The sequence below is a fragment of the Scatophagus argus genome, chromosome 18 (assembly GCF_020382885.2).
Source record: "Scatophagus argus isolate fScaArg1 chromosome 18, fScaArg1.pri, whole genome shotgun sequence".
NCBI lineage: Eukaryota > Metazoa > Chordata > Actinopteri > Scatophagidae > Scatophagus > Scatophagus argus.
In genome coordinates, this window is record NC_058510.1 from 14,016,410 (window position 1) to 14,029,305 (window position 12,896).

Sequence of the window (12,896 nt, forward strand, 5' to 3'; positions counted from 1 at the left end):
AGCGGCGGGGGAGCGTTGCCATTCAGGCCGACACACACACTCTGTCTTAAAGACAGCTAGAAGGAGCAGCGGGGAGGCATGCTGCTGTTTGTGCTTTGTAATCACAGCATGAAGGAACACACACACACACACACACACACACACACACACAGAAACACAATCCTTCATAGCCAAAACAGCTGCTTTATGTGGAACATAAACTGTGCACGTAAACACCCAAACTCAAATATATCACCAGTACTGGGAGGAAAATCTTGTGTCATCAGTTTCCCAGGATTTGCTGCTTTATATTGCTTGAAAATTTCTACATTGAAATGTACCTTGTTCAAATTATCTAAAATAAACAGCTTTGCACACATAAAAGAGTCAATAATTATAAGCAAAACTGAAATATAAACAAGTAAAAGTACCAGTCTGCCTAATCTGAACTTTTAAAGTCTATAAAGTATTTGTTATGAATCAGGGAATCAGTGTCTGGTACGGCAGCAGCACCCAGCAGTGATGTGCAGTCAGGGCAGGCAGTCCCTCACTAAAGGTAGACTACCTGATGCTTGCATCTTTAATCATTTCTACCATATTGATAATTTGATGTTATTTATTAATCTTGTGTTTTCTTTATTCATTATTTATTGCAGTTTTACACATACTCCAGTAAACAGTATTTGAACAGTATTTTCAACTGTTCAAAATAGTTGTTTAAAAAGTCTAAAAACATCAAGTAAAAACAAAAGAAAAAAAGAAAGACTACCTTAAGCATAAGAAAATAAAGTAATACCTTTCCATAATGTTGAGGCAGAGGCTATTTGTGCCCCTGTCTGCTCGAGGGCCAACATTTCAGCATCAGTTCTCACACTGAGTTAAGCTGTTGGACACCCCTTCTTTATCACTTCAAATGTTTCTGTAAACACTATTAAAACATCACACGGTGTGGTCTATGGTCTAAATGTGACGCTGTTTAGTGGACATGTATATGACTACATTAAACCCCAATCTGTACATTGTTAAAAGACATGACACGTATGGATGAATACTTGTGTACAATCCCTTATGTTTACTGTTTGGAGAAACACAATTTCAACTTCACTGAACCAAATAATAATTTCAGAAATTCATCATCAGATTTCCTTCTCACTACAGTAGAAGTCAAATTTATTTTGTTTTTTTTTTTTGAGGTGGCATGGTGGTGCAGTTGTTAGCACTGTCACCTCACAGCAAGAGGGTTCCAGGTTCAAATCCTGGTCTTCTTTGCGGAGTTTGCATGTTCTCCCTGTGCCTGTGCGGGTTTCCTCCGGGTACTCCGGCTTCCTCCCACAATCACAATCCCAAAAACATGCACATTAGATTGACTGGCTACTGTGTGTGAGTGTGTGTGTGTGTGAGAGAGAGAAAGACTCTGTGTCAACCCTGCGATTGACTGGCCACCAGGGTGTACTCTACCTCTTACAGGCTGCACCGCCCTCCCGTGACCCGCGACATAGTATAGAAAGTGGATGGATGACAGTTTTTGATACATAGTATCGTCGGCACAAAGTACACTTTAGTGTTCATGTGTGTAAGATGGCTTGTCTGCTTTGTAAATTTATTTACGAATCTGAGGATGCTTACCAAGTAGAAGCACAGGTAATAGTGATGATAAAAAGTGTAACTGTAACAGCTATTTCCACCAGTTCATCAGACTGCTCAACTCTAAATGAGTACTAAACAAGTCTAAATGAGTACTAGATTTCTTTTAGCACTACTGTTAACTCCACAGGTCACTTTGACTACTGCACTTTACAGTGTATATTTTTTTTTATTTTAATTTTGTGCTGAGCCAAATTACAATGAAACTTCATTCTGCTGCATAACAAATGACAATAAAGTCTGTCTAAGTCTAAGTCTAAGTCATGAGTACATGACCAGGAGTTATTAGCCTGAACATGTCAACAGAGCATACTGGATGTATGAATAAGGAAGTCAGTCGACAAACATTCTGGGACTCGGAATCCGATTTATGTTGTGGTCACTTGCTTTTTGTCTGTATAAGTAAGCCAAGTCCTCACAACTACAGGAATATGTCTCCATAAACACACACACACACACACACACACACACACACACACACACACACAGCTGGTGTCTGCCTGCTGATGTTAGTTTTCTGGCCTACTTCCGTAGCATCTGTCCGAGTTGCAATATCCACTGCTTACACACACACACACACACACGCACGCATGCACACACACATTAACACAGTGCTGTGTCAGCATACTGGTGGTACTGGTCCAGTGTGTGGGGACTGTGAGCTGACTTAGGAGAGAAGCCAGGCGGCAGAAAGAGTGCGGCAGGCGGTTGAGTTCTGTTTCTGTCCTCAAAATCTGTTCATACCAGTGAGGTCAAAAGGTCAAAGTCCATCACCGTGTCCTTTCCCTCTGTCTCATTACCTTTCTCTTTCTCTTCTCTTCTCTCATGTCAAATGTCATTGTTTTATACAGTATCTTACACATTTGCTTTTCATCTCCTCTTCTCACCTTTTTGCTTCTCAGCAGTATGAAGCTCTTTTCTGTTACATTCAGCTTTCTCTACCTCTCCTTCCTCCCATTCTTTCCTCTAAGTCATCTAGTCATTCCTTGCATTTTTCTTTTTTCCTGGATCTTTCCTCATAACTGCTTGCTCTTCTTTGCTTTATATTTTCTTGGCATCTTTTGTCATGTCTTGAGTTTTTTGCCTCCCTTTTGTTCTTTGTTTTTTGTTACTGAGTTTCATTTGTTTCCTGCTTTGCCATTTTGCTTGCTTTCCCTCCTCTTCATGAATGTGTCTCACCTCCTAATACAGACATGCTTATGTCAAATCTAAGGTGCAAAGGAACTCTTTTTATTCATGTTTGATCACTTTTCTGTCGGTGCTACAGCAGCTAATATGAGTCCAGCTGGTGACAAACGTCTGCCTGCTGTGAAGGACTCTGCTGAATCAGGAAGAACCAAGCAGCATGTTGGGACAGTTGCGATGGAAGCATCAATCTTCTAAATGAATTAAAGCTAATACACAGCTAACATCTGCCGTTTGGCAACAGCTTTCTCTGTGTGGAAAGTCAAACCTGTAACTAGTCATGGACGATGCAGTGAAATTTGCTTTTTCTGCAAGTGTTATCACCATCAATTAACATTGACGCAGATACCAGAATGCATCTCATTTATTGTTTCATTTCTATTGTTTTTATAGTGTAGTGCAATGTTGTCTTGGTGTAAAAGTGATATATAGCTCTAAGTGAGAATTTTACTTCATTATTAACTGCTGTGAAGAAGGTCTAATTGAAGCAGGAAACATTAACTTTCAGATGCAGGGGTTTTTGGGTTTAAATGTGTGTCATGGTATGTGCATTTGTCCCAAACCAAGACATCTGTTCAACATTTGTCAGCTGTGAATACTCTGTGTTGCACCCTGGAGTCCTACTACTGTACACACTGCAGGTGTTGGGCGTGCTTTTTCGTTGTCTTAGTTCTTTGGAGATGCTTTTCCAGCTGGCTGGCCTAAGTCTGCCTGAACATTCATTCTTTACCTCAAATCACTTCTGAAAGTCAGATCAGTTTGAAAAGTCTTGGAAGTTTGAACAATTTGAATTTCTTGCTGAACACTGATTTGTCACACATTATTAGCGAAACAGTCATTACACACATGCATACAGCACATACTACCTTTACTTTCTCTCTTCCCTGTTGTTATTGCTTTATGTTGTGGTAATGCTGGCTGTGCTGAAGTGTGCACAAGACAAATCTCTGTGCTCCACAATGAAACTGGCTGAGTCAGGAAAGAAACAAGGTGTTTGGTTTTCACCTGGCTTAGTCAGTAGCATAAATCTCATAATGAAAGTATTGGGGCAAGTGGGTGGTGAAATGGGCTCAGGGTTAGTGAAGTCACTCGCGTGACTCTACAATGAACCACGAAATGCAAACCATCAACTAGCTCACTTACTGTGAGGCTAAAGGCAACTTGGGATATCCAAATTTAGTGATCACAAAAGCAATTACAACTTTTGACTAATTTCACAGTAAAATCACACTACACACCAAATGTGCCTTTTAAATCCTGCTTTGCTCTGAACTGGTGTTGGACGCACAGCACAACAAAATGTTCCAAATATGTTAAATGATAACTGTCGAACAGCTCCTCTTTTTTAGCTCTGATGCTCGACCCCTCTGCCTTATCTTGGTGGAACTGAAGAAGATTTTCCTCAGCTTTTGAATAGCTGATCTCATCAAACTCTGAACAACTTTGTGAGTCTTGCACATCACTAGGCAATATGTAAGTGTACAGCTGTGTGTCATCTACATAGTGACAGAAATAAATGTTCGCAGCACTTGCTGTTCTTTGGCCACCATATAAACACAATATGTCAAAGGTAATTTCAGCTCTCTGAGGAGTTCATTTGCTGTTGTTAGCTAAATGGCTCTCCAGTGTTCCCCGGCCTTATCTCTCTGTATCCTGGATGTACTGAAACAGGTCTAAGACAAATCTCTATGCTCCGGGGGGAAATTGGCTGAGTCAGGAAGGAAACAAGGTGTTTGCGTTTCACCTGAGTTAGTTGGTACAGGATCATAAATCTCATTTTGAAAGTACTGGGGCAGGTGTGTGGTCAGATGGGCTCAGTTTCTGGAAGCCAGGGGAGACTGAATGGTTACAGCATCAAAACATTCACAGAAAAAAGATACAGATTTGTCAACTTGCTCATTCACTGCAATTCCCATATATTTAACTAAACTTTATTGATTCTTGTAGATTTTAAGACTAATTTATTCACCAAAATAAACACCCAACAGATGCCAGGTTTACTCTGGTGAATGTTGGGTCTTTCAAAGAGCAACCTCAAAATGTCAAAATTCCCTCAAGTTTGTAGACAACAGGACAAAACTTCAAATTTACTTGTTTTGTCCATCGAACAGTTCAAGACCCAAAGGCATAAATGTACAAAGATATAAAATGTAAAGTAGCAAATCCCTATATTTGAGGATATTTGACATTTTGAGGATGTTTGAAAACCTTCTGCTTGATGAATGACCATCAACCAAATCAAAATCGTGGTTAATTAATTGACCACTGATCATTTGAGCCGCACATTTCTTTAAAACACTGATATCAGAATGCATTGTTGCACACTTAAATTGATTGTTTTCCTAATGTGTTGTCATATATGTTTCCTTCAACGAAAATGTCAATTGTGTTTGATGGTAACTCAGTTATGCTGAATGATCCTTTACAATGATCGAGAGTCCTCTGGGCTGTACTGCTTATGTGTGTGTGTGCTTACCATCTGGAAAGCAGTTGTCGGGGTCCATGGCCTCTTCAGCCATCTCAGAGTACTCATCCTCTTCCTCTCCAGGCTTTCTTAGGTCAACCGTGCTGCCCTCCGATAGGCTGATATCATCTTTCTGCTGAATGAAACAGCAGGAAACAACCAATCAGAACCACTAACAATTTATCAGATTCACCACACCCTTCCCCGACTAGCTAATGTTAACCAATTAATCTGAGAAAAGGTAGCAAGGAATCTACACTTAAATAAATCCAGGAAGGAGATATACAAAGCTTTGATACACACAAAGTACTTGTTGTAGTATCAGTTCATTGGTAGTTTGGGTTTTATTACCGTATTTTCACGACTATAAGGCGCATATAAACGTCTTAGATTTTTTTCAAAATGTGCAGCGCGCCCTATCGTCCAGAGCGCCCTATCTGTGTGCGGACGTAGGTGAGAACCATGATGCTGCGGACGTGATAGAGAACATGGGTGCGTGATTTGTGTATAAAAGAACAGGTATGTGCTTTATGCAGAACATTGCTGTCTTAACAACCCTGAAAATGGCAAAGAGACACGCTTACGAAGCTCAGTTTAAGCTGAAGGCTATCAGCTACGCCGAGGAACACGGGAATCGAGCCGCCGCCAGAGAATATAAAATTAACGAATCAATGGTTCGCAAGTGGAGGAAGCTGGAGAACGAGCTGCGACAGGTGAAAAAAACGCAGCTGAGTTTCCGCGGACACAAGGCAAGGTGGCCAGAGCTGGAGGAAAGACTGGAGCAATGGATCGTCGAGCAAAGAGCGGGTGGGAGGAGCGTTTCGACGGTCACCATTCGGCTTAGAGCAGTAAAGTTAGCGGAGGAAATGAAAATTCAACATTTCCACGGAGGTCCGTCTTGGTGCTTCCGGTTCATGAAGCGGTGCCATTTCTCCATCCGGAGCAGGACGACGGTAGCGCAGCAGCGTCCGGCGGATTATTGTGAGAAGCTGGCGAACTTCCGCTCTTTCTGCAGCAGACACATCGCCGACAAAAACATCCAGCCGAGCCACATCACCAACATGGACGAGGTGCCGCTGACGTTCGACATCCCGGTGAGTCACACGGTGGAAAGGAAGGGAACCAGCACGGTAGCGATACGCACAACGGGGTACGAAAAGGCTTCGTTTACCGTTGTGCTCGGCTGCCATGCCAACGGACAGAAACTGCCGCCGATGGTGATTTTTAAGAGAAAGACTTTGCCTAAAGAGACGTTTCCAGCAGGCGTCATTATTAAGGCAAACGAAAAGGGCTGGATGGACGAGGAAATGATGAAGGATTGGCTGAGGCAGGTGTACGTACGGAGACCGGGTGGTTTTTTCCACACATCACAATCGCTGCTGGTTTGTGATTCCATGCGTGCCCATCTCACCGCCGACGTCAAAAAGCAAGTGAAGCAGATGAACGCTACGCTTGCTGTGATTCCGGGAGGTCTGACGAAGGAACTCCAACCGCTGGACATCGGCGTGAACCGGCCGTTCAAAGTGAGGCTGCGAGCGGCGTGGGAGCGGTGGATGACCGAAGGAGACCACAGTTTCACAAAGACTGGAAGGCAGCGCCGGGCGAGTTACGCCACAGTTTGTGACTGGATTGTAGCTGCTTGGGCTAACGTGTCTGCTGGCACTGTTGTTCGAGCTTTTGCTAAAGCCGGCATCATTTCTGGGGAGCCGCACGGCACGGACTCTGACTCTGACAGTGAGGAACGTGAACCTGCCATGTGTGATTTAGCGCAGCTGTTCAATTCCGACACAGAGGATGAGGACTTCAATGGGTTTGAGTGACTGTTACCGGTAATGTGCTTGTTTTAGTGTTGTTGTAATTAATACTTAAATAAAGCACAACCAAACTCAGTTTTGCTCCCGATCTATTTTTAAATATGCACGTGTGTGTTGTCAGGCGGGCGTACGTAGTATATGAATACACACAGGGGCGGACGTGTACGGTATATAAAACGTGTATATAAAACCCGCGCCCTATCTTCAGGTGCGCCATATCTGTGTGTTAAATACAATAATTGCACACATAACTGAGACTGCGCCTTTTCGTACGGTGCGCCTTTTCGTCGTGAAAATACGGTACTAATTAATAGTACATGTATTAGTTGTATTATCAGTATCAGTAGAAGTGTGCTTTCTGTATTATTTGAATAACTCATGGTTTGTGGTTGTGTGATCTTCAGCATTATTTTACTGCATTCAGAGCTGAATGAGTCAGATTTAATGTTACATAACTGACAGGAATCCTGGCTGAGAAAACAGAGAGGTTTCACCTTCCAAACACCCCGTTCCTCCGCCAAAAAATCTGCCGTCTGTTCACTTTGACTCTGAGATCTGGACAAAACTAGACGTCAGGAAATCCCCCCTTACCCCCCCCATCCCAGCTGACTTCAAAGATCCCTGTTTGCTAAGCATCATGGGAGTTTAACTTTACAAAGGGACAGGGGAGATTGGGGGATAGGCGACAGGTTTTCTGCTGAGGGCTGAGCAAGGAAATTTGGCAAGTTTTTTTGAATGTCTGGACAAAGACACAGCAGGGGAGTGCGTGTGCCTGTGTGTGTGCACAATATGTGTCTATGTGTGTGTGGACACGTGAACTAACTACCTGAGTCAACAGCTAATGCATGAATACATTCAAAGTCTGGGAACAGCAAGCGGCAGCTGTGACGAATGCTAGCCTTGGACGCATACGCACACTCATACACATACACATACTCAAAGGTGAAGCCAAATGGACATGAATACTCACTTAATCTCTGACACACACTTATATGTGAAAGGAGATGCACACAAAAAGTGGATAATGTAACACACACACACATGCAGCTGCCTTGGGTTGAAACCTCCTGACAGTTGATGTCCATAATGAGGGGTTTAAATGTATTTCCATTCATAAGCTGTTTCTGTTGTGAGGCCAGAGAGCAGCTGAAGGCAGTGAAAAACATTCAGAGCCTGTTCAGTAATAATTCACATGTAATCAGATTACTTTTATCAAATTAAAAGAAGGAGATTTAAAGCGGTTTATCACAAACAAGGTCCTATGTTCATAGTGCTCTCCATCTTTCAGACAGTAAGAATAATACTGTACACCTCACATCACTACACGGAAGGCTGAGAGGCTAAGAAACACGATCAGACGACCACATAGGTTGGAAACAAACCAACAGTTTATCCAAAATTAACCAACCTACTTTATTTGGGGGTCAAACTGAGAGAGAGCACACCTGAAATGTTGGCAAAAATCCCTCAGTGCACAGGAAAACTGTGTGCACACAACTACAGTGAGGACAGCAAGTCAGAGTTGAAGCAAAGTGCGTCTGTGAACTGTGATGGATGTTTAAAGCATAGTGTGAATAATTACTTTACTGTTTGCATTTGTTTTCTCTTCCAAAACACCTACAGTTACAGTAAAAGCAGTGAATCTCTTCCAGACTGAAGTTGGAAGGTTTTAATCTGTTTTATCTGTCGTGTGTGTGTGTGTGTGTGTGTTCAGTATAAAGCATGTGTTGTAAGCAGGCTGGCATGTCTGTCATCTCTACAATCACAGGCACTGAAACCACATGATGCACCTACTTATCCTTCCTCTCTCTCTCTCTCTCTCTCTCTCTCTCTGTGTTTTCTATTAATACTTAATGCATTACTGAGGAACACAAGCGTGAGGGACAAACTTACTGAGGCTCTTAATGTGGCTTAAATGTGGCCGTAAATTCCTTGAATCAATGTTCACTCTTTGCTTTTGGCTTCTGTCTTCCTTCTTTAAACATACACATTTAACCCAGTCAAGACCAACACAGACAGCAGACAGAACAGCACAGTTCGTGTTTATGTTTTTGTCAGGTAGTTTGGCCCGCAACTTCCATAGTGACAGCAGACATTTCATTCATTCATCGTTAAAAGTGAAGCTGGTTGCGTTATTCATCTTCACTAGGCAGGAGGAATGGCATGTTCACTGCTAATGAGGATGTACACAGCCTACTTTGTCTCTGCAGTCGGACGTTTTGTATGTTTTGTGCTAGCGAGTACAGTAATAAGTCATTTTATCTTTAGAACAGACGGAAAAGCGGAATAAGAGACAAAGAGAGGAGAACAACATAATAAAGAAGAAAGAGATGCAGACATGCGAGTTGCCCAAAATGTTGTGAGATGAGCGAGTAGTCTAAAACAGGTCAAAGATGAACTTCCTTTGACAACAGCAGGATGTGAGTGGTTTGATTTGGCCGGACTATAGTTAATTATAGTCTGTGTTTAATTCTATGCCACAATGACATTTCTGCAAACACATTAGGCTTGTTGAGTAGTAAACATAACATAGGAGCTACTGATAGTGGTTGGCTAAAACGGGGCTCAGACTACAGGAGTTTTAAAATTCAGACAGATACTGAAATTGCATATAAGGGGAAAGTTCACAGGTGTTCTCTCTAATCTCAAACATGCACACACAAGATAAAATATAAATATCACTGTGGCCGCACCACCTCACGCAATCTCATGGGGAAGCATACGTAACCAAAATGGAGAATGACGTGGTCTAACAAGTTGATGTAGTGATGCTTTGCAGTGAGAAAGAACAACACCTGAAGTGGTTCTTCTTCGAGAAGTGGAGGTAAGATTTTATCATTCCGTTTTAATATCTGTCAACAGAAGTATGATAGCTAATATTAGCCTCGATGAGTATGCAAGCAGATAAGGTAGTGTAATAATGGATCTGTAAATGTCGCACATTACCAGATAATCTGGACTGAACATCTGGATTAAATTGGCCATAAAGTCCTGTAATCTGAACATGGTATTACCTAAATGAACTAATTTCACATCTATCTCATACTGTTCATTATTTAATTCCTTCTGGCGTTAATAGTTTTGTCATTATTGTGTTCTATATGTTGCTTGTACTCCACAGTATCTAATGACAGAATTAGATCTGCTTATATCAAGTCTTTCAAAATCAGTTGTAAGGGCAAATGTTTCATAGCGGCAAGAGTTTCAGATATTTAACATTTCTTCAGGCTGAAACGAGATAATTTCTTTACACAATACTTTGTTTGAAGAGCAGGATTGTTCACAGTGTGTCTGCGAGGTGACTAACTCTTCAGGCTGTATTGCAGAAGGACAGTAGTAGTGTTTTGATGTAGACCATTTCACAGCAGACAAGACAAATCAAAGCAAAGCTGTGGCGTCCAACTCCCACCACCTGCAGACAACACCTGTCCATCTGTTAGCCAGGTCCTGAACTCCACAGGAGTCAGAGGTTGCCAGCTAGAGACTGCGGAGGCGTGAGGAGCGCTGGGGATCACAGGCAGTTTTACAAGCTGCCATTCCAGGACAGCGAACATGCAAGCAGACACACAGCAGCTGTAAACAAAGTACAGCTGGCACAAATACTGGAAAGTAGATTCGCAAACACACAAACTCAGACTTTAATAACTGAGCATTCAGGGCTGCTTTTAAACTTAGAAGGATGTGGGTCAGAAGTGACACTGACACATAAAGAGTCCTGGGTGTTTATTATGTAGGACTTACCACCTAATGTGAGCCTCGTCCTGACCTGATATGAACTGATGTTTGTTGAGGTCACATTAGTTCTGTGGCAGAATCCAGGTTTCTGCTTGCATTCATTGAGAGCTTTTTTCTTGTGCTCGAAACTATAAAAATATTGCAAATACACTGTTCATAAGACTTTACCACAAAGGTATAATAACCTTTAAAAATAATTTTAAAAAAATGAAATGGTGAAGTGTTGCTACGTGGACATTTTAAGAAACCTCTGTTTACAGCACCTACAGTGCAGTCAGGGCATGAACATATGAAGGGCAGCCACTGTAAACAATCCTTTCTGACCTTTGACCTTGGCTGTTGACCGTGCCCACCTCCACCAGCTGATTCATGCTTTATGAGACAGTAAAACCACATTCTGTGATTTATGATGCCATTAAAGCGCAGGTCAGCTATTTAATCATTACATAACCAAACAGGAAGTCTATTAAAACAGAGTGCTGGAGCAGCTTAACAGCTTCTATTTACAGTGAGCTGTTTATATACCGAAAATAAATTACATACAACCGACCTGGAGGGGGAGGAGTAATAGGGTGAGAGATAGAGAAAGGTGGAGAAGGAGGGAGAGGATGGGAGCAGAAGAAACAAACAAGAAATAAGAGAAAGAATGAATGAATGTCCATCCAGTGGCATCGAACAGCAGCGCAGGGCACTGTTAGCATTACTGTTAGCTTAGCTGCTAAAAATGTTTGACGCATGGCTTCCAGCTGGGAAGAGAAAATGTTTTAACGTCATACAGAAGTTAATAAATCACTTTCCAGCCTGAAGAATCCAGAACAACATAAATCCAGAAAGTCTCTAAGATCTATGGGAAACACTCAATTCAGACTCAAACACAGTGAAGCTACATTTAACTGCGCACAGATGGACACAACTTTGGCTACTTTTTGAATCTGAATTAATTAATTTTGATTAATTTGATTTAGTCTCAGCTTCCTTGGTGCAATTTATTACAGCACTGCAACTGGACTGAAACAGTTTTTGTCTATTTGTATTCTACTAGAATTTCCACATTTCATTGCCTTATATCACACACTTGGTATCACCTTTATTTGAAAGATGGTGTACATATAAACTCACCTTGCCACCTGTAGAGTAGAAGATGTGCTCTCAATAAAAACGAACAAGTGTGTGTAAACCTACTTAAAAAATATTTTTAACTTTTGAAGCATCTGATCACTTGATTTTGTCACCTTGGAAAACACTTGGCAATGGCTTCATGTTATGTTACCAGCAACAGACAGGCCAGACATTGTACACTTATCCAGAATTTTCTGAACAGAAGATCTGATTTTCAAAGTTTAGTCTGAAGGATCAAGAAAGTGAGTGAGAGACACTTAAACAAAAATGAGAATGAGAGAGACACAGCTATAAATAAACATGCTCTCAGTCCTAATATGTTGGTGCTAGAGGACAGATATCACTGACCTGAAACCTGAGAACTGGCTGGTTTTGCAACTGCTACCTCCCTCTACAATTCTCTCTTTCTCTCCCTGTCTACCTCTGTCTGTCATTCTCTTTTCTTCATGAGACTTTAGCTTTTACATCTTTCAGACAAGTCCCTTTGTTTTTTGTTGATTGTTTGACAGCATTATTTCATGTCATACTCAGAATTATGTCTAAGTCTCACAAATCTGAGACAAAAAGGTCGAGTCAATGCCCTAAAGATGAGTTTCGAATGAAACAACTTATCTTTGAATCAGTATAGTCATATCAGAGTTATTATAGTCATGTCCAAGTCACAGAGCTTGTGTCTGACTCATGAAAGATCATGTCCAAATAGAGCAGGTCTGGTCCAACTCATAAAAGTCTGCACCTGCATCACGGAGAACATGTCTGAGTCATACAAGTCTTGCAAGTCACAATGGCAAGATTTGACTCAAAAAAGGAAACTTCTGAGACACACAGTTCATGTCCAAGCCACAGACGTCCTGTCTGAGTTACATTCAAGTCTATCTCAAGGAGATCACGGCGGAGTCTTAAAAGTAACAAGCCTGATGGAAACTGAGGAGGAGCAGGAGGTAGAGCAGTTCATC

At 41.7% G+C, this 12,896-nt stretch overlaps 1 protein-coding gene across 1 annotated transcript in view; it reads right to left on the bottom strand.

Moving 5' to 3' along the window:
- The window catches only part of LOC124049359 (sodium channel protein type 4 subunit alpha-like), a 174,567-nt gene that overhangs the window by 27,629 nt on the left and 134,042 nt on the right, over nucleotides 1–12,896 (bottom strand). Inside the window, exon 23 of the mRNA XM_046370892.1 lies at nucleotides 5,285–5,408. Within this exon, the coding sequence (XP_046226848.1) occupies nucleotides 5,285–5,408 (124 nt within the window). The remainder of the gene's footprint in view (nucleotides 1–5,284; nucleotides 5,409–12,896) is intronic.